At 40.9% G+C, this 26,583-nt stretch overlaps 1 protein-coding gene across 5 annotated transcripts in view; it reads right to left on the bottom strand.

Moving 5' to 3' along the window:
- Positions 1 to 26,583, bottom strand: part of ap3b2 (adaptor related protein complex 3 subunit beta 2) — a 44,975-nt gene that overhangs the window by 8,822 nt on the left and 9,570 nt on the right. Inside the window, exons 2-22 of one of the 5 annotated variants that reach the window (XM_078283093.1) lie at positions 21,412 to 21,487; positions 19,169 to 19,243; positions 18,730 to 18,825; positions 18,015 to 18,175; positions 17,403 to 17,469; positions 16,330 to 16,512; positions 15,096 to 15,287; positions 12,886 to 12,983; positions 11,218 to 11,272; positions 10,974 to 11,045; positions 10,669 to 10,731; positions 10,346 to 10,478; positions 9,574 to 9,683; positions 8,452 to 8,628; positions 7,649 to 7,835; positions 6,742 to 6,860; positions 4,921 to 4,980; positions 2,869 to 2,983; positions 1,633 to 1,722; positions 1,542 to 1,588; positions 265 to 438 (exon numbers count right to left, since the gene is read on the bottom strand). In XM_078283093.1, the coding sequence (XP_078139219.1) occupies positions 265 to 438; positions 1,542 to 1,588; positions 1,633 to 1,722; positions 2,869 to 2,983; positions 4,921 to 4,980; positions 6,742 to 6,860; positions 7,649 to 7,835; positions 8,452 to 8,628; positions 9,574 to 9,683; positions 10,346 to 10,478; positions 10,669 to 10,731; positions 10,974 to 11,045; positions 11,218 to 11,272; positions 12,886 to 12,983; positions 15,096 to 15,287; positions 16,330 to 16,512; positions 17,403 to 17,469; positions 18,015 to 18,175; positions 18,730 to 18,825; positions 19,169 to 19,243; positions 21,412 to 21,487 (2,350 nt within the window). Of the gene's footprint in view, positions 1 to 264; positions 443 to 1,526; positions 1,723 to 2,868; positions 2,984 to 3,709; positions 3,749 to 4,920; positions 4,981 to 6,729; positions 6,861 to 7,648; positions 7,836 to 8,451; positions 8,629 to 9,573; positions 9,684 to 10,345; positions 10,479 to 10,668; positions 10,732 to 10,973; positions 11,046 to 11,217; positions 11,273 to 12,885; positions 12,984 to 15,095; positions 15,288 to 16,329; positions 16,513 to 17,402; positions 17,470 to 18,014; positions 18,176 to 18,729; positions 18,826 to 19,168; positions 19,244 to 21,411; positions 21,488 to 26,583 lie in introns of all 5 variants that reach the window. The other 4 variants (XM_071922309.2, XM_078283094.1, XM_078283092.1 and 1 more) reach the window with 4 other exon arrangements.

The raw sequence follows: 26,583 nt of genomic DNA, 5'->3' as shown, positions 1-26,583 counted from the left end.
AATATTAATAGATACTGATTTACATGTTAGGGTGTACAAGTGTACAAGACTCAATCTCAAATTGTTTCATTGTACAATAATCCTCTTTAAATTTAATAAATCAAGGAATTTAATGCAGTTTTAGATTTTATTTTCAACACTTTAGAAGGACATTTTTATGCAAAACTCACTATCAGTAGGTGAAACATAGAATCCACATGGAAAAAAGGGAGGTATTGTCTGTTTCTGTATATTACAGTGTAGATGTGTTTTCGCTATCGATACCTTCTTTTTCTTTTTGACCTCTGCCTCCGACTCCGAGTCCTCAGATTCTGCCTCTGATTGGCTGCTCTCAGACTCGCTCTCCTCTTCCTCCTCCTCCTCAGATTCGGACTCAGACTCGCTCTTCCGCTGTTTGCTCTTCCTCTTGATCTTCCTCTCCTCCTCTTCGCTGCTCTGCTCGCTGGGAAGGAAAGCAAAGGTCAAAAACGTCCCAAGAACAAATTCTACGATGGATCGGATGGATTCTACTCTTATGTTTACACCCAAGAAAATAGCAGCATCCATCAAGCTACATTAGATCTGTGAAAAAAACTGCATGAGGGACAAAGTGGACCACAACCTGACCCTTTAATGTGACGAGCAAGCATGTTAAAAATTCAAGACATTTGGTTGAGGAGAATCTAAAATTAAGCTGTGATTGAACCCAAAGCCTGGTTCCCATATTCAAATCAATGTCAATATGGTCCTTTGTAGCTCAGGGTATTGCCATGTGTATTTGACAGTGGTGTGTCAAATACACACGGTGCGGTCGACTTTAGTCCCAAGTCAGTCTCAAGTCTTGAGGCACAAGTCTCAAGTCTAAATGTAAAACACCAAGTGAAGTCCAAGTCAAGTCCATGTCATTAATGTTAAGTTTCAAGTCTAAATGTAGAACACCAAGTCAAGTCCAGTATCAATTTAATATCTTAAAGAAAACTAAATATCTAGGACTTTTCAATGCAATATGGTTTTAATAGGATAAAAACTTGGTAAGAGCATCATGAGTTTGATTTCTGTAATCAGTTTCAACTTCAATAAATTCAATCATTCCATACAAATTCAGAAAACAGAATTTAAATTCAGTCGTCTGCTGGAACAAATCTCATCACTTTTAATCTAAGTCGTTTACACAAACACAAGATCTTTTGTCGAGACTTTAGAAACCTTTTCAAGTCATCAAAGTACAAGTCAGAGTCAAGTCCCAAGTCACCAGAACCCAAGTCAAGTCAAGTCTCAGGTCTTCTCTTCATGCATCAAGTCAAGTCTCAAGCAATTAAAACTGTGACTCGAGTCCAATCATGCGACTCGAGTCCAAGTCATGTGACTCGAATTCCCAAATCTGGTATTTGACATAATTATGGACAAAATGGCATGTTGTTAATCTAATATTAGCCGGATATCAAGACCTGTGGTTAAAGCTCCTATCTCTGGAACCACATGTACTCCTATTATTATAACAACAGTCCAAAACCATGATAGATTAAAAAAACAGAAACATGTGCTACCTTTCACTTTCCTGCACTGGCTTCTTTAATTCTTTCTTTTTCTTCTTCTTCTCCTTCTCCTTCTCCTTCTCCTCCTCCTCTTCCTCCTCATCCTCGGACTCGGAACCCTCCTCACTCTCTTCGCTCTCCGATCCCGACCTGCTCTCCTCGCTGACGCTGGCGCTGCGGCTCTCTGAGCCGCTGGCAGAGTCCGACTCTGGGGTCGGGGAGGTAAAGGTCAGGGGTCAGAGGGTCACTCAAACCAACACACACATATACTCCATGTCCAAAGACGGATACATACACACACACATGGATGCACATATGCAATCATGCGCACCAGTGCTGGGACCAATCAACCCCTGCTTGAATCATAAATAAGCCAAAAGTCATAACGTTCAAGTCCTCATTAAAAAGGGTCAAGCTTTAAGTCACTGGAATACAAGTCAAAGTCAAGTCTAAAGTAATATCTCGATCTGTCAAGCAAGTCTCAAATCATCCAAACTATGGCATGACATTTACCAATCCACAGGATCTGAGGAAAGTATCCCTTTTGTTTTGTAGGGTGAGTGCCTATCAGGGTCGGGGGCATTCATGAACTGAATTCAGAATGCATGGTAAATTCCAATTCAGTTCCTGGAGTTGGAATTGGAATTGGAATGTCACCCAGCTCTAAGGAAACAGAACTGGAATTGAAATGACAAGAAACAGAATTTAAATCCATTAAATTCCATGAAATTCCACTTCAAAGAGAGGTTGTCTTGACTTGCTACACATTATGAATCAAACCTTATGAATCAAATAAAAGACAGTTACATTAAATTCAGCATAATATGATTATGATTACGTTATGCATCAGATACCACCTGAAAGGTTCCTGTAACATTTTATGACATTCAGTATTGACAATATATGACACTATGTGTGTTATGTGGTAAGAAAAAACTAAAAAAACATGGAATTTCACAGAATTAATTCAACTTCCTGAAATTCAAATTCAATTCCAGTTCTGTTTCCTGTAGGTTTTTTTCAAATTCCAATTCCAATTCAGTTGAATTGGAATTGATGAGTTCATCATGAATTGACCCCAACCCTGATGCCTATGTAGAAACCTAGCTTGGATGTTAAAGGAAAGGTGATTGGGCGAAGGCAGGTATGTCAATGGGGATAATTGGGGTTCAGGTCAGTAATAATCAGTCCCACAACTCTAGACCAAGATACAGGACTTGTGTCTCCACCTCTCACACACACACACACACACACACACATCTGCCGGACTCTCTTCATTGGATAAAACAGTGTTTCTGGACGTGGTGGTGCCAAGATGGCCGGCAACAGCGCCAGCAGCAGCCTCCCTAGTTACCACTGTCAGCTGACTCCGTCGGCCCGGACTCGCCCTCCGAGTCGGAGTAGAACGGCTTCTCCACTTTCTTCTCCTTCCTCTTCTCGCGGCTGCTGCATTTGGTCCATTCAGGCACCTGGCAGATGAGGAGGAAGAAGAAGAAGAGTTCAAGCCGCCAGCGCTGACTGATGACCTCAAACGAAAAAAACCCTTCGGACAGAAGCAGAGACGTGGGCAGATTACGGTAGCGTGGCCATGAAAGCCTCTGCCTGGGCGTGATGCAGCCAAATGAAGCCAGCCGTCCCTGTCCGCAGATCTGTGGTCAGATCTTACAGTCAGAGAGAGAATTCGGTGTATAACAGATGCTAATGCTTGTATGGTGTTTTTGTGTTTTTTGGTAGCACCAGGTGATGCCTTCATGACCAGTTGCAGAAATGGTTTTCTTTGTATACAGGGAGCAGTTCCATTAAGAGAAGTGATGTCTTTCAGGAGTGGCGACTTTTCCTCCCACACTTGCACACAGAAGTACAACAGAGGAAGCCATCTGTCTCTTAGCTTTCTGCGACCAGACTCATTAACCAGTGCAGTCAGCCAGTGAGTGCAGTCATTTTCCGAACCCATTTAAAATCCTCAAGGTTCCTAATGCATGTCGACGCGTGGGAGGAACACACACATCCCTCTAAAAGAATCACTTCTTTAATGGTAGAGACCGAGGAAGAGGGTGCCGCGTGTCGGGGAGCTTTGGCTGAGCTAAGCACAGAACAGCAACTACGTTAGGCGGGGTGTCAAAAAGCACTTGGGGTTTTGGCGCTATATGGGTTGAGGCTCAAGGAGGTGGGATCTTTGCCACTAACTGACTCACACTCGTTAATGTTGTGACTCTTTCGAGCAGCGTAATAACCTGGCAGACGTGGAAAAGAAAAAAGAATTGGGATGGAGGTGAGATGAGGAGAAAGGAGGAGAGTTTCAGAAGACGTCAGGAGAAGCAAGAGATAAAGGCACAGGAAGGTTTCTAAGTTGGACTTCAGCAGATGTGTGAGAACAGTTTTGGACATCACAGAGACAAAATACTTAATCCAAATTCAGCTTTTGCATCACAGCATATAGTCATAATTTAACACAATATTCTGGAAAAAAATTAACAAATTATTCTATTTTCTGTAAGTGAAATCAAGACATACTCCAATATAACTACTCAAATACTGCAGGAATAAAAAAAGTTATGATTAACATTCTCTACTTACTAATTGGTCGATCCAATATTTGACAACACATTCAATATGAATGTCTTTGTCAATAACGAAGCATGATGTTATGTTTGCTGATAGCATGAATTCAAATGAACTAAATGAGTAGAATGGAGAGCGAAACAGGTGGAAAAGGAGAGCGATATCTGTTGTGCAATAAGGCGGAACTCTGAGAGAAAGCCATGCGTGTCACTCAGTATCACACACACACACACACACCAACATTTGTGATACACTCACAAACCGTATCACAAATTTCACGTGAGACCAATTAGGTGCACATGAGGAAACAGCATTGATCACTGGCCACCTAAATAAACAGCTTTCTAATCCTAATGACTGATTTCAGTTTCACTTCATGAGATATCAAACTTCTCTTTTAGCTTCAGGTATCAACTGTTTACTCTTATTCTATTCCTGCAACCCTCCAGTGGGATTTTCACTTATTCTCAGTTAAGGAAATTGAACTTGTCTGACTCCTGATGCCACTCAGTGAATAACAGCTTGCAGATTCAGCTCCCTATTAGTTAAATCCCCTTCCACCGTGCCCATGAGAAAGGGACACAACCCCGAAAACAGCTCGAAAGGCATTAGACTGCAGTGTATTTCACGCTTGTCCTCTGCTAATCTGTGTTGACTGGGGATTCAGCTGAGAGGAGTAAAAGCTAATCTTTTCCTGTCAACTTCAGCGCCATCAATAAACACATTGTGACAACCAGGGAGAGAGACACAGAGAGAGAGAGAGAGAGAGAGAGAGAGAGGGCAGTCATCAAAACAAACACCACCGCACTCCCAAGCAGCGGGGCGGGGGGGGGGGGGGGGGCACCTCTCGCCAGTCTCCTAGCAAGCCGATCCGCCCCTCACCGGTGGTTATGACTTCTTCTTGCTGTGGAGATGCATGTTGTGCAGAGGGAGAGGCTGTCAGAGAGGCCGAGGCTTTCGAAAATATCCACTAACCCTTTTCAGCTTACAGCCACAACACTCCAGGGATTTACCAAGAGCGGATGTAATGCAATGTGCTACTGTGTTGTTTTCCTCAGTGGGACAACGACCAGTGGGTTTTGTGCAACCGAAATGCCACTAAAGTCTCCCGCTGGATCCAAATTCAAATCATAATAAAAATAATATTTGTGTTAAATCGAGATCTGTGGCCTCATCTTGGAATCTGCATCACAAATATATGACAAGTTAGCACTGGGTATGGAACAACATGTAGGTCAGTGAGTAATCAAAATAACAAAAACAAATGTGACAACAGAATCAAGCCTTGAGGTCTCTCCTGAAATGCAAATCAAGAGGTTGGTTTTGGCAGTTTTTTTCTTGATTTGGACGAGGGAGGCAAGATACTCAAGTTTTGATTTTATGTCTTTCGTTTACAGTGCATCATTGATTATGAACCGATGGCACATGGAGTGATGGGGATGGAGAAGAGGAGGGAATTCGGTGAGTTTGTGTTTTGGGATGCACTGAAGGAGAATGTAAACTCTGAGCATTTTGGAAAAACCACATAGAAAGTACGTTTGCTCATCTACAGTTCAATAGATTGTTACTGTAATATCGGATATCGGCGAGTCAATATCACCCACCTCCGATATAGTGGAGGTTCTTCTCTGACCACAGCTGCATAAAAACAGTCTGTAAAACCTGCAGTGAAATTATTTTCTTTAGACATTTTATGCATTACTTAAAAATTGTTTTTAAGGCTTTTAGTAAATTAATTCTCCATTTACAGGCCTAATCTGTCCCAAAGTTTCTCTGCCATGGGTGACCCTGCTGCTAACCCACCTAAAGAATTTCATTTGTCTGGGTTTCAGTAAAGATCATGATGGTCTAAATGCTGTTTCAGAGGTTTTCCCACCCTGCCAAGATTAAAATTCTGGGGGAAACACTGAATATTTGACATTGCGGGGCATAAAAATGGCCAAATTTAAAGATATTGAAAATTAGCATAAAATACTATCTATCAGCTGCTGCAATACAAACACAACGGCCTTGAAAAACCCATATCGGTCAAACCCTAGCAGAGACTACAGGGGGAAGCTGTTTACAGAGAGCACAGCATGTTGGTATTAATATTAAATCGTATAACAGGGAGTTTGCCTGTTGCTTCCCTTTCTGTTCCCTCCTGCATCGCATGTGCTATTGGCTCAAACAACGGTGAGAAGGAAGGGGGGGGGGCTGCTGCCGAACAGATGCAAGTGCAGCAGAGAGGGCGAAGAGGTAGAGACCACTGACTGGGTCCCTGATGTCTAGCGAAGAAGGAGCTTCCAGATAGAGGCTGTCTGGTGATGCCTGACCTTTGCTGTCACTGTTGAGGCAATAATCCCCTTTTCTCCTTTGTGAGTGTTAAGCAGCATCCCTTTGGAAGTCGATGGAGGCCAAAAGGGATGTGTGTTACTGATGAGCAGTTATGCTGATGAGCAGTAAGTGAATGAAAGATGACTAGTGAAAGAGGAGTCAGTGTTATATTGGAGCCGAGGTTATATCGGATGTGATGCCCTGGTGACTTTGCACACCCTCTCTGAGGCACCGCCCTGGGGCAGGAGCCACCCTCACTCCCCTCCACCTTCGGGGCCCCCCGGAGAACCCAGAGGGCCCCCCTGTCTCTGAATGTTACTGTTCCCACTGCACGCACAGACTCCTTCACCTCCACGTTGCGCACGGAGGGGTCTGGGGCGGCTTCAGGCCAGTCAGGCAGCTCCTGGTAGCCCCCGGCCTTGGCATTCAGCAGATGGGACAGTGAACCCAACTGGAAGTGGTCTCGATCTGCAAACAGACAGAGCACACAACGATCAGCGACGGATGGAGAATACCTGAGGACACACAGAGGTAAGGGCAGCAGAGAGGGCAAGGAAGAAGACTGACAGTGACACTGACCAGTTCAGAGTGAGTGGCAAGTCGTGTTAAGCTGCTTACTTCATGAGACACACTCAGAAAACACGTTGATTAATAATTAATAATGAATAATGTCACTTAAAAGTTACCTGGTTTATGTACAACAAAGCATAATGAGTCATAAACTGCAAGCCATGATCACCATGGCAACTGAGTTTATCATTCAACAATTTGACAAAACTATCAAAACAGACCCACACACTGAAAGCTCTACTCATAAATCAACTTGCAAACTTAGAATTTCTTAGCAAAATGTTAACATCCTGCACACTTTGCATGAAACAGTTAGCAAACTAGCTAGCAGACAATTTATCTAATTACAATTACCTTAAACATTGAAACAATTTCATTATTTATCTTAACATGTTTTCAATTTAAACTTAGACATTTCGTAAAAGTGCTACACTTACCAAAATTTTGGTTACCTAAACCTAAACTTAACCCTAACCTTCACCAAAGTCTAAACTTAACTGCTTGGTAACCTAATCATGTGAGAAACGTGAAAATGGTGTGTCCAATTCTTGATATTGTCACATAATCCTTTCATGGTTGAGGATCATAGTCTTCACATAATTCATGTCCCCAACATGTAATCTGCGTTTCAAAATGTTATGAATGTTATGTGTTGGTTTTTAAACGTGAACTTTTGGCTCCTTTACCTTTGAACGGAGACTCGAGGACCGGCGCAGGCTTGAGGGCCAGGAAGAGTTTCTTGGCGTACTTGCTGAGCGCTCCGCTCTTGTCGGTGGGCACGATGAGCTGGCGAATGAAGCGCGCCCGGTCACGGATGTCGTAGTTCTGGTCGTACTTGGCCAGGTTGAGAACGTACTGAGTCAGCAGTTTGGTCTGCCAAGGAGAAGGAAGATGGAAGACTTGGAGGATGAGGAGATGAGATGAAACAGAGCAGTTACCATCTAATGTGTGTGTGTGTGTGTGTGTGTGTGTGTGTGTCTGTGTGTGTGTGGAGGGGTGTTAAGAGATGGTAAACATTCCACTTTACAAGGTGTGGTATAACAACAGTCCTAAAGGAATATCTTGACATATACATTTTTTTATGGTTACTTAACTAAAGATACATTGTTAGAATAAATAGGGTTTCATTCCAAAATGCTACATATCTATTTTGAGAAACTTGTTGGCTGAAATATATCACTCAAAAAGTTTAAAAATATAGACAATACGAGAGATATAAATTATATCTCATTTTGGAATGGACCTCATTTGTCCTTCAGTTTCTCTAAAATGTCATCCCTCACTGAAACCTTATTCAAACTTACAATAAAGGAAGAGTTTACTGAATGTTTACTGCCGAATAAACTTGAATATTTAAGGATGACACGTGGGATAACATGTGGGATGACATGTTTCTCAATGGTCTCATGGTCTCAGTTGTAGACCAGGTTAGGGGTTTGATTTCTTTCTTTTTAAATACTCGTAGCAGACAGACACATGACATTCTGACCTGTTTGGAGTTGGTGAGATAGAGCTTGGCGGCCAAATTGATGATCTGGAGCTTGACGATGTCTTCTTCGTTAGTGAACGACTTGGCCATCTTCCTCAGGACGTCCGGGGCGATCTTGGGAACGTGCTCGCAGTATTCCCCTATCAGCCAGAGGATGCTGGCCCGGGCCATGGGAACCTGGGAACACAGGAGAGAGTAAAGTGAGACGTGCATCCACCTCTTCCGCTGGTGCTGGAGTTAACTTGCAACAATCAAAGTTGGTCTGCAGAACATTCTTGCTCCATCAGATTTTGTTGTGGTAAAAAATGTTTCAACCAAGTTTCAGGTGTGTTTTGTTTTCTTTTAATACACCTGATGAACACCAACTCGGTCAAAACGTTGTTTACCGCAAGAAAAATCGATGGAGCAAGACTGTTGTGTGGCTCTACTTTGATTTTCAAGGGTTGTAATAATATTGATTTTGCAAATGCAAATACTAACACTAAGAATACTGTTAATATTATTATCTTTATTATTCTCTTTTAAGCTTTAGTTTATTTTTATTATTTAGTATTACTGTTTTTTTATCTCTTTTGTTGTTTCTTTGTTTTTAATTGTTGTTTATATGTTGCTTTTTTATTTCTTTTAATGTTACATTTTATGTCCAGCAAATCATGTTTGAAAAGTGGTTTACAAATATATACATTTATTTATTTATATAGTACTTATCTAGGGTTAGGGTTAGTAGTAGTAGTAGTAGTAGTAGTAGTAGATCACATGGTTGGTAGTTTCAGATTATAACAATGCAACAATATATAACAATAATCCTAATTACAATAATCATAATTTATAAAGCACTATTCAGAACAATGTTACAACATTCAGGATCTCAGCTGACTGCTTCATTTATTATTTTTTTTAGAAGAGAGGCAGTTCATTCCCCGTAATATTTCCTCTTTATTAAAACAGCAGGACAGCTGAGAGGGAGACGACGGGAGACACGAGAGAAAAAGCTCTGATGGAAGTTGATCCTCAGCCAGCAGGGGTGTCGAGGGAGCTTTAACCACTGCATCACCACACACTGCTTCCTTTGATACGACAAGACGTTCAAAATGAACTGCAGTGTCTGAGTGAGATTCTCACCTGGATGTTGTCTGTGAGTTTGGCCATGTGCTTGATGATGTCGCTGTGCTTCTCCGGCTGCATCTGCAGCAGCTTCTTGATGACCACCACCGACTCGGCCACCACCAGCTCTGCAACACACGTCCGAGTCGCTCATTTCAGTCATGAGTGAATGAATGGTGAATGAGTTTGTCTTCATTTTCTATTCATGCTGGGATAAACTGAACTCACTGAAGGCACTGAAATGATTTATTCACTGTCGATGCTGATTCTGAAGACGAAGCTTTAATTATTGAACGATGCCGAGAACAAATTCAGTCTATTGGACCATTAGTTCGGGGTCCATGGTTAAAAATGATTGAGATATAATCCTTTTTTGTCCAGTGGAGATATCCAGCACAGATATATATGCGTGAAAACAGAAAATCAAGTCTTAACACTGGATTAAAGCACTGGGGAAATTCTCTGATACAGGCACCTTATTTTCACTCTCAATTTGTTTTGGTTGGTGTGTTTTTTCTGTTTGTTTTGAAGTGAGATGTGTATAATCCCCTCGGTGATCATTATCTCACCTGCTCAAATCTCTTATCTTTTTATCGTCTTTCTTTTCTTACATCACTGTGTTTTGATCACTTCTGTGTTTCATCACTGTGCAGCAAAACTAAACTGTTCAATCATTTATATGTGCAAATGAATTAACTAAACTCAACTAAGCTTTTAGCTCAATATCTGATATCAGTATATATCAGTATCAGTGCAGTGTATATCCCCTAGAAAAGCCCATGTGACTCACCGTCTCGGTTGGACAGCAGCTGCACCAGGCCGTTCAGACACGTGTCCCTCACCTCGCCGATGTTGGTCGCACAGCGGCCGATGGCTTGGATTGTGGCCGCCACAAAGTCTTTATCCATGCTTTTAATGTAAGTCTGCCAGAGATAATATTCACTCAGTACAGTAATCTGTAAAGGGAGCCCACTGCTGGCTGCAGTGACCAGTCATTTCTATTATTACTATTACAGCATCTATTATACTGCTATTCTAATGAAAGATAATGAGACTAGCTTTCCTCTTGTCAAAGCATCACAAGTTCATTCCAGTCTATTTTACGTGACGTACCTGAAACTCTCTTAAAATGGTGGAAATGTTCGTCTCGTTGGCCAGATTGGTCAGGACCTCCAGCTGTCAAAAGAAAAAAACACAGACACAGACTTTGTTGAATCCAAATGTAAAAGTGCAATACAGAGCCATTTTTTTTGTCTCATTTCATATTTTGCCCCTACATTTTAACATTATCCTACACCTTTCCCAAAGCTCACTTTCCTCACTGTGTTCTGTGTCACAAACTGTACTTTAAACATTGTACTGGCTAGCATAATAGAATAGAATAGAATAGAATGGAATAGAATGGAATAGAATAGAACCTTAAGGACTTTGATCTGGGTGGGGTCGGTGGAGCGGATGTAGAAACTCTTCAGGTACGGTTCAAACATCCCCTGGAAAACACACAGACAGGAACAAGAAAACCTCAGTGAACCGCATTGGAGTGCAATCCATACAATACACAATACACACCACCACGACACACACACACACACACACACACACACACACACACACACACACACAAGGGAAAACGAACTGTTCATTATGAGGACAGTAGCTCACCCTTCTCTTGATAGTCATCGTTGCCACGTTCTGAAGAACAACATACTGGACTTCACTAAGGAGAGACAGAAAGAAAGATGGATGGACAGAACGAGGGAGGAAGAGGGATAGGAAGAGAGAGACGGAGGTATTCAACAAAACGACAATGCCTGTTTCTTCCCTGTCCAGTAACACACCCTCTGGCGGCCATACTGGAGGTCCACAGCTCTTGGGTGGCAGTGGCTGTGAACAGCTGATTGCGTTTTGAAAAGTACGATTTGACTGACTCAGCAGTATTGAACAGACATGATTACTATCTGTGCTGTTTCTGACTGAGAACAGATCATTTCCGATCAATTTAGTGTTTTGATGATGTCAGTCTGCTAGCTAGCTAACCATAGTCATCTAACCAACACTGGTTGTAAACACATCTGATTTGCGTACTAGCCAACATATCTAGTAGAAACTGGTGCTACTAGTGGCTGTAGTACATTAATATTAAAGCTGTGGTAGGTAAAGTTTGAAGGAAAACAGGAAGAAGAAAGCACTTAGCGCCAATTTCCCCTCCCTCCACCCACCAAACTCACTCAACAAAACAGTGTCTCAATTAGTCAGAGGCCGAGCCACAAAATTAACTTTGAAAGCAAATAGCAGAGCAATGGCGCTATCAATATTGCCGAGATTCGGACATATTATCTTACTGATGTTCACCCAGAGGATTAGTACTTTTGCTGAATTCAAATAAAATGTCAGCTTATAAAACCTACAACGACTTTAACATTGGTTGCTTTGCTAAATTAGCCTGCAGGCTAGCTGCTAGCTAAAACCAAAAACCAACTGTTTAGACTTACTGAGTACAGTAACTTCAATTAGGAAACAAATCTACCTTATCTGACTATTTGCTTATACCATTACTGAATTGACCTACACTCATACCACAACAATCTTTTTCAGGTATCTCTCTTTTTCTAGCGTAGTTTATATACATTTAGCCATTATTTGCACACAGCCAATTCTACCAATGGACCTCCAATGGATGAGCTTCGCTGCCTCTATAGGAATAATGAGCTCTCTAATGAAACACATTGTGCGGTAGACGGATTTCTGGCAAATCCTCCAAAGAGGGACTCACAGTGATGATCCCATTACAGCACACCCAGAGCCACAACAACACCCACTCAGTAAGCAGCTGACAGTCTGCAGGACTTACAGCCAATAAGCCAGCGATGACCGGTCATCATTCCTTATGGTTTATGCTTTCATGTTTAACACATTCTCACTGCCCCCTGTTTATTTCCCTTTCTGCCTCAGGGCTATTGCAATTTATTTTACTCCCCATTGTTGTTATTTTGGCATTTTGTTGCTGTCACACTGTTTTCCTCATTGTTGAGTTTCATGGTCATTCTTCTTTCTCTTATCACAGTCCGTGGTGTGTTTGCTTGGAATATTGATTTGAATTTTATTTGCTTTTGTATTGCTTTTGAGGTGAATTTTTTTTGGGGGGGGCTTATAAACCCAACTCAATGATTTCCAGCCTTACGTTCATTCTCAACATCAATTACCCAGTGAGACGGCCGACCCTGCTGGCTTTATTACGTTGGTTTACATTTAGATTACACTGCAGTCAAAATCTATAGAATATGAATTTAAATGGACGACTTATTTCAAATGACAGACAGCAGAGCTCACCTGTGGCTCCTCAGGAGGCGGACCAGGGCCTTGGCTATCACCCCAACTTCTGCTTTAGGGGCGAGATGGAAGTACAGCTGGGCCACAGCCATCACCACCTGCAGTGTGTATGGGTGTGTGTGTGTGTGTGTGTGTGTGTTGTATGGTGGGTGTTGGAGGATGAGAAAAGGGAGGGCGGGTTAAAATTGTGAACGTAGAAGTAGCAGTACAAGAATTGTTATGTCGGGATCAAGTGTAATGTGTTGAAAGCGTTGTTCTTTCATTGGATATTCATTCATTTCAAAAGCAACAGTCCATTACCACTCCATCATTGTGTTGCAGATACATTGCGTTGCGATACAAGTGTTGCATGCCTTGGATTTATTCTGATTATGCATGCATGAAATAAAGCAAATATTTTTTGCCCTAATTTCATGAGGTCTAATTTGCTCCCTGTTCAGCCTTTGGAAGGTGTAAGGAATGATCTGGCAAGTTATTTAGGAGAAACGAGCGTGTTACAATAACCTCTGTGCTTTTTAGGATTTTTTAAGCATTCAATCACCATATTACACACAATGTAAGTAGGGATATGCTCCTTCTAATGTCCCTCTGAGATGCACATACAGGTGATACTTTACTATAGGTATCCACTGGAGAACAGTGGGGGGAAATTAGGGCTTCCAAGAGGCCTGTAGCAAATAAAATGAAAAGGTTAGAAACCACTTCAGTGCAAAGGGTGAAAATTGATTAACTGCTTAGTAGGCACAAAATAATAAGGTGCATAAAGAGCAATCATATAATACAGATAGGCTTCTGTACTACATGCAAGATAGGCAAAGCGTTTGCTGAATGAGAAAGAGCGCTAAGCTTGAAACACGTTGCCTATCGTGCATGTAGTATAAAAGCCTATCATTGTGTTTCATTATTGCTCTTTATACACCTTATTGTTTTGCGCCTACTATGAAATCAATACACTTTCACCCTTGAAGTGGCTTCCAACCTTTTCATTTTGTTTACATTCTACCAAAGCCCAAGGACAGCCACAGCCAGGTCCTCTGGAGCAGCTTCAGTAGAGGTTCAGCGTCTTGCTCAAGGACAGTTTTGACAGGCACGGATTTGCTGTTATGGTGATTGAACCTGTGACCATCTGCTTCCTGATCGGTCTCTCTGACCAGCAGGTCACAACGACACCCAGCTTGACTGACGCAGTACTAATGCAGAATAATGTACGATGGGGGGAAACTGTATAATGTCTTCCACTGAAGAAAACAGGCCATCCAGGGAGACCACAGCAGTACTAATGTAATGTGATGCTCTATGGGGAAATCATCGCTTGTCTCCCCTTCAGAGTGAGTAATGATGTGTTCTACTGCAGTGATTCTCAACCTTTTTCATATCATGGACCCCCAATTTAGTCCACATTAGAGCCACGGACCCCCACTTCATGAGATTTTGTCTCTTGGACCCAAATCTGAGAATATTTTTATTGTTAGATATGATTTTGTCCAGAATTCCATGACTATCTGTGTTGTAAGTAGAGAGATAACAGTGAAACTATGATCAAAATAGTCATTTGTCTACATTCTCTAATTGATGAAATAATGGTAAAGTTTAACAATTCATCAATTTGCTCAAGGGCCCCTGGTGGTCCCCGGACCCCACGTTGAGAACCACTGTTCTACTGTATATAGAGTGTGTTATAGGCAGTGTTGGTGGTAACACGTTACAAAGTAATGCATTACTGCAATTACATTATTTTTTCTTCTAACACAGTTAAGTAACGCATTACACATTACGTTACTTGTGTTACATTCTTTAGCCTTTTTTTTATTGGTGGAATATCTATCAAAAGATCCCCCTTGTCTTATGCTGCCTTCAAGTCATGTCAGAAATATCGGAATGACAAGTAGAGCACACATGAACGGGCCAAAAAAAGTGGTAAATATGACTCGGAAAGTCAGAATTTAATGATGGAGGTTCTAGCTTTATTAAACCTTAAAAGAAAGATTTTGTGTCTGTCATTATTTAGATACTTCTGCTGGTAATGTGGCTTAGCTCGACAATATTTATTGGCCCAATGAATCATTTTAGGGTGTAACGCAATGTAACGAGTAGTGTAACTCATTACTTTTCTCAGAGATTAACAAGTAAACTAATTCATTCAAGTATCGAGTAATGTGTAATTTATAACTTTTCACTGGTTGTAGGTGTGTGTTATTTAGAGGCCTCACAGCAGCGTTGCGGCTCTGCAGGAGCGGCTTGGTGTTCCTCAGCAGCAGCCGGTGGTCTGGATCCATCACATACGGCTTCCTCTTGACCATGGCAGCAGCCTCCTCTTTCTTCTCCTTCTCCTCGTCGTCTTCGTCGTCCTCGTCATCGGAGCCGTAGAAGGTCTTCTCCCCTCCCTCCTCCAGCAGCGACTCCTGCAGAGGGGAGGAGATCAAACAGAACAGTGGAGAGGTGGGTTGGAAGGACAAGACAGACCAACTCTCTCTCTCTCTCTCTCTCTCTCAAGGAAAGTAGCTATTGGCTGCTCAAAGAGTCACCAAATGACATCATATACTAATTTACATATATTCACTACAGAGGGGCTACACTGTTCAAAGTGCTGTGATCATCAGACCTCTTTGGATTTGACATGCAACTAGTGAAAATTTCATCAGCCGTATTGATTTGTCGTCAAATCCATTGGAAGTTAACACATTAATATTGTTCCTCATGGTCCAAAAAAGTAGCGAGATTGGTCCCAGTAATTTTTGAAGAATAAAGTCAGCAGGTGGGTCTGAAAAGTCAATAAATCTAGCAATAAAGTCAGCAAATTGGCAACAGTGCAAGACAGAAAGAATGAGGCGTGCGCGCGCGCACACACACACACACACACACACACACACACACATTTTTACTACAGCACAGCCACCATGACACAACTGGAAGTGAGTCACTTCACTCCTACTCCTACTCCACTCCAACATAATTAATAAAACATAGTACAAGTTGTATTGTGAAAAACTTTACTTTACAGTATAAATTTCACACCTTAGCTGCGTTTCTAATCTCCCATAATCCTCTTCCTATGCTAATGAGTTTCAGTGATATCACACAACAAGCAAACTTATTTCTGGGTTCATTGTCTATTAATTTGCACTGACTGCTGCAATACTATATTGATGTATATAACAATATACAGCTAAATCTTTTATGATTGTAAGACAACACATACTCATTTTATAATAAACCTCATTGTTTTGTTAGCAGTGCCTCTATGTGTAGTATGTATGTAATAAGTCATATTCTGTGTTCAGTTGCTAACATTAATTTGGATGCCAAATGTTACTGTATTCTCTGTAGAAGAGATGAAGGCAGCTGATCAACTAGAGAGCCAGAGAGCTGAGATCACATTAAAATAAACTGATGCGTCTATATGTCATCAGTATGAATCAGAGTCTGTGCTTGCTTGATACTCACATTGATGTTAGGGTTGAGGAACTGGGTCCTGGCGTAGCGGGTGAGCATGTTGATGATGACGACCTGCCCCCACTCCTCCACGTCGATCAGCAGGTTACACAGCTTCCTGTAGTTCTTGTGGATCAGGTCGATGCGCTCCGGGCAAACTTCCTCGAAAGCCATAACAACGCTTCCTGCCACCAGCTACGTCAGGTCCAAACACACAACAACAGATGGGGATCTTTAGGCTTTTTTTTTTTTTTTAGCTTGGCAACGCTTGCCATTTTTTTTTTATGATGAGGTACACATTATCTACGAGGACCACTGAAGCAATCAATGGATAGACACTAAATATTGCTTGTGCACACTATTTACACCATTTACTTGAACAGCATAAATGATTCAACTGACTTTGTGAATTCTAGTAAAATCTGGTCTGTTTCTGGGACATTTCATTTCAGTCACTCAAAATAGCCGTTACTATTCTCCATGCTAATTAAATGAAAATTACAACACCTGCCTCAAAAAATGCAATTTGAATCCCAAATCGGCTTTTTATCAATGTCATATTCAGCTTTCCAATTACAGAGAGGTGATAATACAGCTGAACAATGTTTCTGCAAACCTCAGTCTTGTGAACTGCCAGGCTATACTGTAGGTTTAACAGTCTAAATATACTGCAACATTAGATATTCTCATCATTGTGCAGTTGTTGGAATGTACAATGTTGTTGTCAAACAATGTTGATACATGTAGTTACAACTGACATTGACATTTCTATGTACACCCACTGTACAAAACACCAGAACCACCTGCTCTTTGAAGACAGTAGACTGAGCAGGTGAATCCAGGTGAAAGTTACCTATTAACTCCTCTTCAGTCGTGAAGGGGAGGTGTGGATGAAGGAGAGGAGACAGACAACACCAAAGTAGGAATTACAAGCCTTGAGACAATTGAGGCATGGATTGGCGCGACTGGTAAATGGAAGGTGGTCCTAATATTTGGTGCACTCAGTGTATTTCAAATTTCTTAAATATATTTTGTTGCTAAGAATATTGGATCAACGATGTTACTGTGAACAGTGTAAAACCCACCGTGGTTTTGTCAGCGAGGAGTTTCTCAATGACTTCGATCAGCTGGTCCTTTTGTTCAGGATCCAAACTGAAGGCAGAAAAGGAAAATACACACAAAGGCATGAAGACTTTAGATTTTTCTAATAAAAGATGGAGGTAGAGTAAGCACCCACTGTATTATATTCTAGAGCATGAAAGAGCAGTGATGGCCGTCTGGAGGAAAGTACAGTACCTTTTTACTACCACAGAGGGCTTTAACTGGTAAACACATTAGCAGTAAGTCATATCACCATTGTATCTTAGCACAGTGGTTCTCAACCTGGGGGTCAGGGCCCAGTAGGGGGTTGCAAAACAATTTATGGAATCTGAAAAAACAGATTTCTAACACACACAATTATCATCATGCTTTTAATTTTTGTAATAAAGTCCCTTTTTTTATCTAGAGAAATAAGATCTGCAACTTCGAGGCTTCTTCCAATAATTAATCAAGTAAAATAGCCTGAAAAAGGAAAATACAAATGAGCATTTGGTGTCAGAATTCACCATTTTGTGTGTTTACAGTCATAACAGGGAGTCGTTAATAGCCATTACTTTGTTCTTGGGGGTTTGTGAGCTGAAAAAGCCTGAGGTTACCTGTAGAGTTTAGGGATTGCGTGAGCAGCTGTCTTCCTGACATACGGAGACATGTCTGAAGCAGCTTCTTTGATGGCCAGCATCATTATAGGGACGATGATGGTGACTCTGATGCTGGAGAGCACCCGCAGAGCGCTGGCTCTGATCAGCTGGTTAGGATCCTGCACAAACACAAAGAAGGGGAATTCAAGACAGTCAGTATTCAAAAAGGGTCAAAAGGGCTTGGCAATTTGAATTTTACTTGGTTATTTCTGTAAAGACACTTGTGAATCATCTGAAGAAAAAAAATCTTCATTTGAGGAGTTCTGTTCCAAAATTAGATATCCACTATCTGAAAAATGTGACACTTATTTCAGCCTCTCAACATTTTAGACAAGGTAATTGTCTGTTTTTGAAAAACTGAGCCAAGAAAATCAACTAGCATTTTTTTCCATTATGGATATTTGATGTTAGTGTTTTGGAATGAAACCCTCTTAAGCAGCTGGTTAGCACTGAAGGCATTCCTCATTAAAATCTAGGAGCAGCACTAGTTCCAAGCTAGCTTTGGTTTCAGTGAGAAACACTTCTTCTGAACCATCATTAGGGCAACTGAAGGACAACTGCAGAGACTTTTTGTGCACAATACTGTATGAAAAATGCATGAAAACAATAACCAAGTCAAATTCAAAATGTGAAGGAATTCTCATATGGGAAAACGTAGCTGCCTCTGCTCTACCTTCAAGCCTCGCTGAAATGTGGAAATGGAGAGCAGAGCGAGATCCTGCTGCTCCTCAGCGTAACGCACCAGGTAAACATAAACCAGCTTCTTCACCTGGGATGGAGAGAGGCAGAGGAAGAGAGAGAGGGAGACAGAAAGAAAACACAAAGTAAGTTATGTAGATTGGTTAATTTATTTTCACAGCGCTAAAGCACAGAAGAGACAAAACACAATGATAAAATGCAAAAAGAGGAGAAGAAAAATTCAAATTTGTTCAGGTGAGATAAAAACAAATGCAAGGGGATTATAAAAAAAAAATGACTTAACAACAAAATCAGATATTTTAGACACAGAATCTAAAATAGCCTTAATGCAGAAAGCAACATGTTTACCACACTGGCTGAGATCAAGCACACATGATGCATGAACCAGGATGAAAAGTAGCTTCGTCACAAACCTCAATGTTCTTGCAGGCCACGTTCTTCACCACAGCCGGGAAGAGATCTGATGCATTCTTACCTCGGGCGATCATCTGCAGGGAAAACACACGGTCATTACTACATTACTCATCTGCTGTCATTACCGTGGAGACGCACACAGCTCATACTGCAATACCCAAATCTTGTTTTTACCATGGACTCACACATAACTCCTACTCATCTCTTGTTATCACAGCAGAATGGATCAGTGTAAATCTTAAAAATAACAAAGCTGCACTATAGCCTACAATTTATGCATGTTGGTGGCAGCAATTTTCAAACTGCAATACCGAAGAGTCATGTGACAAGATGTCAGTAAACTGCTCATATTTACCAACCCAGCTGATCTGTGATAGCTTTATATCAAAGGGACGAGAGATGCAAAAAATCTTAGTTTAAGAAAGAGTCTAAGAAAGAGTCCAGCTTTCTCTGAAGAGAGCGCTCACTCGCTGCTGTTTAGGAGACAGTTTGTATTTTGCTATTAAAGCAATATTCCACTTAGTTTTAATATGGGGGCTATTTGGCACTTGACCGCCATGAAAACCAGAATATAAACGAATAAGAGAACATAGCAGAGGCATGTATCCCTCCGCTATGTTCTCGTCTATCAATAAAAATGCTATTTGGCGAAATTATGCTCTAAAAAATATGACCAAACCTCAGTTGAAAATCACAGTAGCGGGTTCTGTTGTTCAATCTGTTCACAAACGTGTTAAATGTCAGTTTTCAGTCTATTCAAATGAATTGGAAGTAAAAATCCTAACGCTACAAACTCGTCCAGCTGCATCTGATCTTGGTGATTAGTTTAGATTTTCAGTTTAGGTTTTCATGGCGGTCAAGAGCTAAATAACCCCCATGTTAAAACTAAGTGGAGTATTGCTTTAAGTTTCAATTCGTCACTTCCTTTACTCAGAGAAAATCTTTCGGCAGTACCCACACCCAACAAAAGAATTACATTTGGTCTAATAAAGCAAATCTACGGCATCTCAGTTAGTCGTGATGGGACTCTCTTCTCTATTGCTGCAACACCTTGTGATTTAGGCTGGTAAGACAGGCGTAGTTTTACATAAAAATCTTGCCTAATGCAGCTTTAAACATTCAGGTTGAACAAGTAGTATCTGGATCTTTGTACTGGCCACACACACACACACATACACACACACACAAACACAGCCCGCTACTCATGCATCTTCCAATAAGCCGGATTGCAGTGTCGCCTGCAGTGCAGCACCCTGGAAAGGGTTCAGGTTTTAGGGTGCAGTGCCATGGACCTGAACCAATGATGTCTAGTTTATATGTCAATTCTTCTCTTTCAAGGTAAGACTGACTGCTTTGTGAAGCCATTCAGGCTCTTTGTTTCTATCCTGCATTTTCTCCTCCTGTAAAACAAACAAGCAAACCAAACCTGCTAAACTTCCTACATCAGCCAAGAAGGAGGAGTGGTGCGCACAGTAAGGATTTCACCAGGTGGTATATTTGAAGAGTTTGTTTTCAAAATGCTGAATATCAATTCTGGGAAAGACAAACATCACCTACAGCTCATCATTCAATATGTCTAAAAAAAAGAAAACCTGTATAAGTGCGACTATTTTGTAATTCAAGAACTCTATACGATCTTTTAAAAAGTACCATAATTTGTTTACTTTTGTACCGTCAATCACTTTTGTAAGCCCAGGTGTACCTTTTTCCCCAAATGGTGGATATCCCACTTTGGAATAAAACTCTTCATTTCAGTCCCTTTTGATCCTGTGCCTCCCTGTCTCTGCTCTATCGCCCGCGGGAGCAATGAAGAGATGGGTGTGGAGCTTCAAAAGTAGGAAACTGACACAGATTATGAATATTTAACAGCTGACTGTGCAGTTCCCATCTCTTACGGCTGTAGTTTTATCATCTCAAAATGTCTTTCTCATACAGCTGTAGGATATTAAGTCTTGCAGTTTTAGTTATATATCAGGATATTGAATCTTTTACAGTTTTAGGTATATTAGGATCTATATCTCTTTTTACAGCTTAGTTCTTTTGGGGGTCTTTATCTCTGACAGTTAAAACCATGAAATTCTTTGTTACAGAGAGCATGCATCAGGTCCTCCCTGTTGGCGGAATAAAATCATGCATTTTGTATTGTGTGTCTGCCAGTTTTGCTCAAATATTTCCTGAATCCCCCACTACAAGCTGCTGAGCGCTCTGGCGAAATCCACATGAAAACATTATTTATACTCACCGCCACAATCCGCTTCATTGCCTCTAGCTTCAGGGAATCTTTGTTGCTGTCCAGCATCTCCTTCAAGTCATCGTGTCTGGAGGAAGAAAACACTGAAATCACCACATGATACTGAACTCACAGCTTGGAATCTGTTGTTTTTGTTTTGTTTTTGGGGAGAATGGAACACGGAGCAGTAAAACCAACTGTAAAAATGATGGAAGGTCCACACTGATTACCTACGTGCTTCAAAACAGAAATACAGACCTTCCATTATTTTTTTGCAATTTCTGTTCGAGACACAGAGTTATCAAAATCTGCAAGTGTGACTCAGGAATTATTGTTTCTGTTGCAGGAAAAAAACAACTTGTTCCAGATTGCAAAATATGTCCAGCCTTTAAAACTGCAGCTCTTTCATTTACCTAACAGCTGTGTAAGTCAAAAGTGACATAATGCATAAAACATTTTTACTTCTTATAAAGAAATTACCAGAAAGGAGGGAAGGGACATTGATTTTCTCTCTATTAGAAATGTTTTGCTCAAGGTATCAACCAATACAATATTCAACCAATGCCCACAAGCTTCTCTAAACTTTTCTACTAGTTGACTTTCTTGACCAACCAGAGTGACGACGACTAGAGGATTCATCAGCAGAACTGGGGAGGTTACTTTCAAAATGTAATCCATTACAGAATACTGAATACCTGCTTCTAATTAGTGAAGTAAATAATTGGATTACTCACTTAGTATTTAATTCCTGCCAGTTACTTTTGGTTTACTCTGTCGCCGACAAAATACTTACAACTTATTCCAACTTAACTATCATTTCAATCATGTTATTATATAATCACCCATTACTCCTATCAGCCATTGCTTCATTTACCAATACACAGAGTCTGAACCACTCCTTTTGCTTTGTTTTTGGGTGAGCAGCTATGAAGAAACCTAGTTTGCAAGTTAGAGGAAACTTTTGTGGGTGAAAGCAGGTTTGTCAGTGGTGTGTAAAATCGATTTATGTTCAAAACCTGACGTAAAAAAAAAAGCCTTTTTCCTCCATGAACATATAACATGATATATTTCTATATAATCTAACAAGAAATCAGCTTTTGAAAAAGTGTGATTCCTTTTTTTTTCTTTTTTGCTGGGCTTTACAGATATCTTTTTTTGCAATCAGACTACTGTGAACCATTTACATATAACCTGCTATCCCCCAGCCACGCTCATCCATCAGCTCGGTGGACGGGAATGGGAACAGACTGGCCAGCTCGCACATGAGAAGCAGGATCCTCGTCTGAGTGGATCTGAACTGACATCTCCACTCTCCTCCACTGTGAAAACACCTAAACAGTACTGACAGATTCTACTAAAGCGGCCGGGAACCTGAGAGCAACAACATTCAGAAAACAAGCAGCGAATCAATGTAGGCAAGATCGCTGCTATACCCAAAGATAAAGATACTAGCCTAACTGCATGCTTAAGTAATAATTGACATTTTCAAAATGACATTTTCAAAATTCGAAATAAATATCTGTTCTGCTACTCTTGATTGTTATAGCACAATAGTGATTTGACCTATGTCCAGTTAATCAAAGCTTTTACATTTGCTGTTCTAAACACCCGGAGTCTGGTTGCTGGGAAAATGTGTTGATGTGTTTTACGTTTCCGGTTTATTTGGAATAAACAGAAAAAGAAGAACTGGGTAGTTAGCATGAGCAGCGATAGCCACCATGGCTGAACAGACAAAGAGAAGAGCGCCACCTACAGAAACTCAAACTGCATCAACAGAAAAATCCAAGGAAAAAGACTGCAAAAACACCACAACAATGATCGCTTAGCAGCAAAGATGTCACCAAAATAAAAAAAATAAAAATGAAAACCTCAAGGATTACCACGTCAAATGATTAGAGCTATTCTTTAGTAGAACATTTCTGTTATGCATACTCGCATATAAGTTTAAAAATCAACTGCTTATATTGATTGCAGATAGGCTTTGTATTGGCCCATCTGCTTCTATTTTGAAAATGTCTAAAAAGTCTTAAAATTCCTGCTCGCAACACACAATCTATGGCCATGTGGACCAGACACAATGCTTGGTAAGGTGTGTGACCAAGTCTGAGGTTGTGCTGTATCTGAAAACATCTCAAAAAGCTACACAAATTATAAAACGTATGATGTAATTCTGAAGAAACAGAATCTTCTCAGGGTTTAAAGCTTTATCCATCGTAATCCGCATAATCCAAACCATTTTTGAAAGATTATACAGCACTAGAGATACGATCAGCAACGTACTGTATTTGACCATCTAAACATCTGCTCTTCAACAGTTTGTGGATGGATGAATGAGTTTTTAAACTGCTTTACCCCACTGAAATTCAAAATACAAGTCAGTCTATACATTTCAGAGAAGGCAACAGCGGGTGCCACACTGCAAAAACAGATTAAGAGCTGTTAGACCTACACAGCATGTTTTCAATGTGTTTATGTCAGACTGTTTTTATATGTTATGGTCAGATAACACCCACTCCACCTCTACCTCATTACTTCACAAAACAGTTTCCCTGTTCAGTGTCTGTGTTGGAGTCGGCTTGCCAGCCTACATTAATACGCAAAACCATAAACTATTGCAATAGGGACAAATAGGATGAATCCACTAATGAAATGATTCCTTCGAAGACAGAGCTCTTTATCATTTGGGGGGGGTGTGGGGGTGTGGGGGTGTGTGTGTGTGGGGGGGGGGGGGGGGGGAGGCGAGGCGGGAGGGGGGGACGTGATTAAATAGCCGCAGAGCTGCACGTTTACCCCAACTAGTTTCCAAGGCAACAAAGAATGCAATAAAACGAAGTTAAACGATTTCCTGCCTTCCTGCAGTGCCTTTGTTGCAGCTGATAGTGTTTCCATAGGGGACGGCATGGTCTGTGGCGCTGCGGGGTGAATACACAAAGATTTACACTTGGGATGAATCCCCCAGGTACAGTAGGCTGTGGATCTGGTTCCAGCGGTCCACGAAGCACACACACTGCGACATCACAGGTGCAACATGGTGGAGACAAAGCAATTAGGACGCTAGGACACTTGGTGTTCCCTTCCACAAGTGTAAATACTCTATACGCATTATTATCTCTCTTATACACTTTATTATGTCTTTTTGTTTCTTTATTTTATTCTGTATTTCTTATCTAATATCTTATATAAAGAACTGTGTGTAAAGCACTTTGAAATACCTTTGTGCATGAAATCTGCTATATAAATAAATCTCCCTTTCCTTGTCTATCCCACTCATTCCAGTTGGATCCTCTTCAATTTTTGGTATTTGACTTGATTGGAGTGCTAGTACCGCTTGCCACTATAGAGAACTGTGAGTGCCAGAAAGCCTGGACAATCACAGGAAAGTATTTGAAAGTCAATTTAATATACTTTGTTGTGATTTACAGCTTCCCTCTCGATGCGGTAAACACCACACATCTGGTACTCCGGGAAGGTGAAAAGCAACACTGCGAATTATTTGCTACTATTTGACCCAAGTCTGTTCACAAGTCTGTTACATCATTCCGCTGTGGTTTGGTATAATGTGCATTTCATCCATATTGGGCACAGAGCAGCAGTGAATGGAGGACTCGCAGTCTGGGAGGAGGAGGCCACTGCAGAGCACAAAGCTGATTTATCACGACTTGATTTGATTTGTGTGTGTTTCTGTGTGTGTGTGTGTGTGTGCATGTGTGTTGAGATAGATTTCTACTTGTGACTTCATCAAGTATCAAAGTGTTAATAATTGCATTGCATGGATAACATAACTCAGTTTATCACCAAAACTTCAAAACATCGATTCACCAAAGAGAATCAAATTAACACCTGACAGCATCTATAAAAAACTGTTTTTTGAAGGATTATTTTGGGATTCGAGCAGTGAATCAAGCTGAAGCTGCTGTCTGTGTTACAAATATGTTGCTGTGTCCTAAAATAAGATGAAAATAACGTCCCAAAAAAAAAAAAAAAGGCAAAGCTAACTCGCCTAGGGCACCGAATATGCCAGGCCCGTCCATAAAGATGAGTAACTAAACCGTAAAACACTGATTTCCAGCTGAAAATGAATTTCTCCCTGTGAAATTGTAATGAAATAACACGTCCTCTGGCCACGGCACCAGAGATGTGGAAGTTACTGCCGGTAACTCGTCTATTATTACAACTCATCCCAAAAAAAAGTGCAAAACATAGAGATGAAGCTTCAAGTATAATATATCTGAAAATATTAAAGAAAAAATCCACCGTTAAACACTTTAACGCTGTTAAAAAAACAGCTTTTGCCGATGTAACTTGCATTTCTGTGTCCTTTTGTTGTTTAGTGGTGTACGTTTGTTATTCAGATAACTGGCCAAACAGCAGCTACAATGGAGTTTGATAGCAGAAAAATCAAAATCATAAATAGTAAACATCAGGTTTTGGTGTCAGTCCCTCAGAATCAAAGAGCGAGGGCTTCTTTCTAGAGCCGCCATTTTGCACCAAGAGACGTTCAACAATCATACAGGGATCGCAGAAGAGGAAGAGAGACCAATTTCTCCTCTGACAGTAGCCTCAATAGACCAGAATGCAATGCAGCCAGAACACATGTTGTGTTTTGAGTGAGGGGCGACACATGGCCTCTCTCCCTCTCTCTTGCTCTTACTATGCTATTGCTATTGCTATCGTTCTCTCACTGTACAGTATAACCCACAGCTGGATGCAACAAGTTCACGCCTGGTCTCTCTGGGTGTTGTCGAAAGGCATTCTGGGAAATCACTAACTGAAGTAGGAGTAGACGAGGCATGTTGAGGGAAAAGTGGGTTTACCAAAAAAAGTTAATTACAACACTCCTGTAACACATTGAACATCACAGATTGATGATCTATAACACTGTGGATTTTTCTTTAGGTGTTTTTGAGTGGCAATCTCTTTAGAAGAGTATTGATCGCCATCACCTCTGGGGCAGGAAACTTTTTTTTAATATACAGGCTAAGGTGACAAGAAAATTCAAAAAATTACACGTTCAATATTTTACCAACCAGCTTAAATTTTATGAAAACTAAGGCCATTCAAACGATGGATGATTTCCTGACAAAGTGTCTGGTATAGTAGAGGAAAAAGCCCAAATTTGCCAGGATTTGGCCGGTGGCTAGTGCTAATTTACCACCCTGATCAGCCTCAGTAATGAATAAAGCG

The sequence above is a fragment of the Centroberyx gerrardi genome, chromosome 4 (genome assembly GCF_048128805.1).
Source record: "Centroberyx gerrardi isolate f3 chromosome 4, fCenGer3.hap1.cur.20231027, whole genome shotgun sequence".
NCBI classification, from domain to species: domain Eukaryota; kingdom Metazoa; phylum Chordata; class Actinopteri; order Beryciformes; family Berycidae; genus Centroberyx; species Centroberyx gerrardi.
This window is presented reverse-complemented; position numbering and strand designations above follow the sequence as displayed.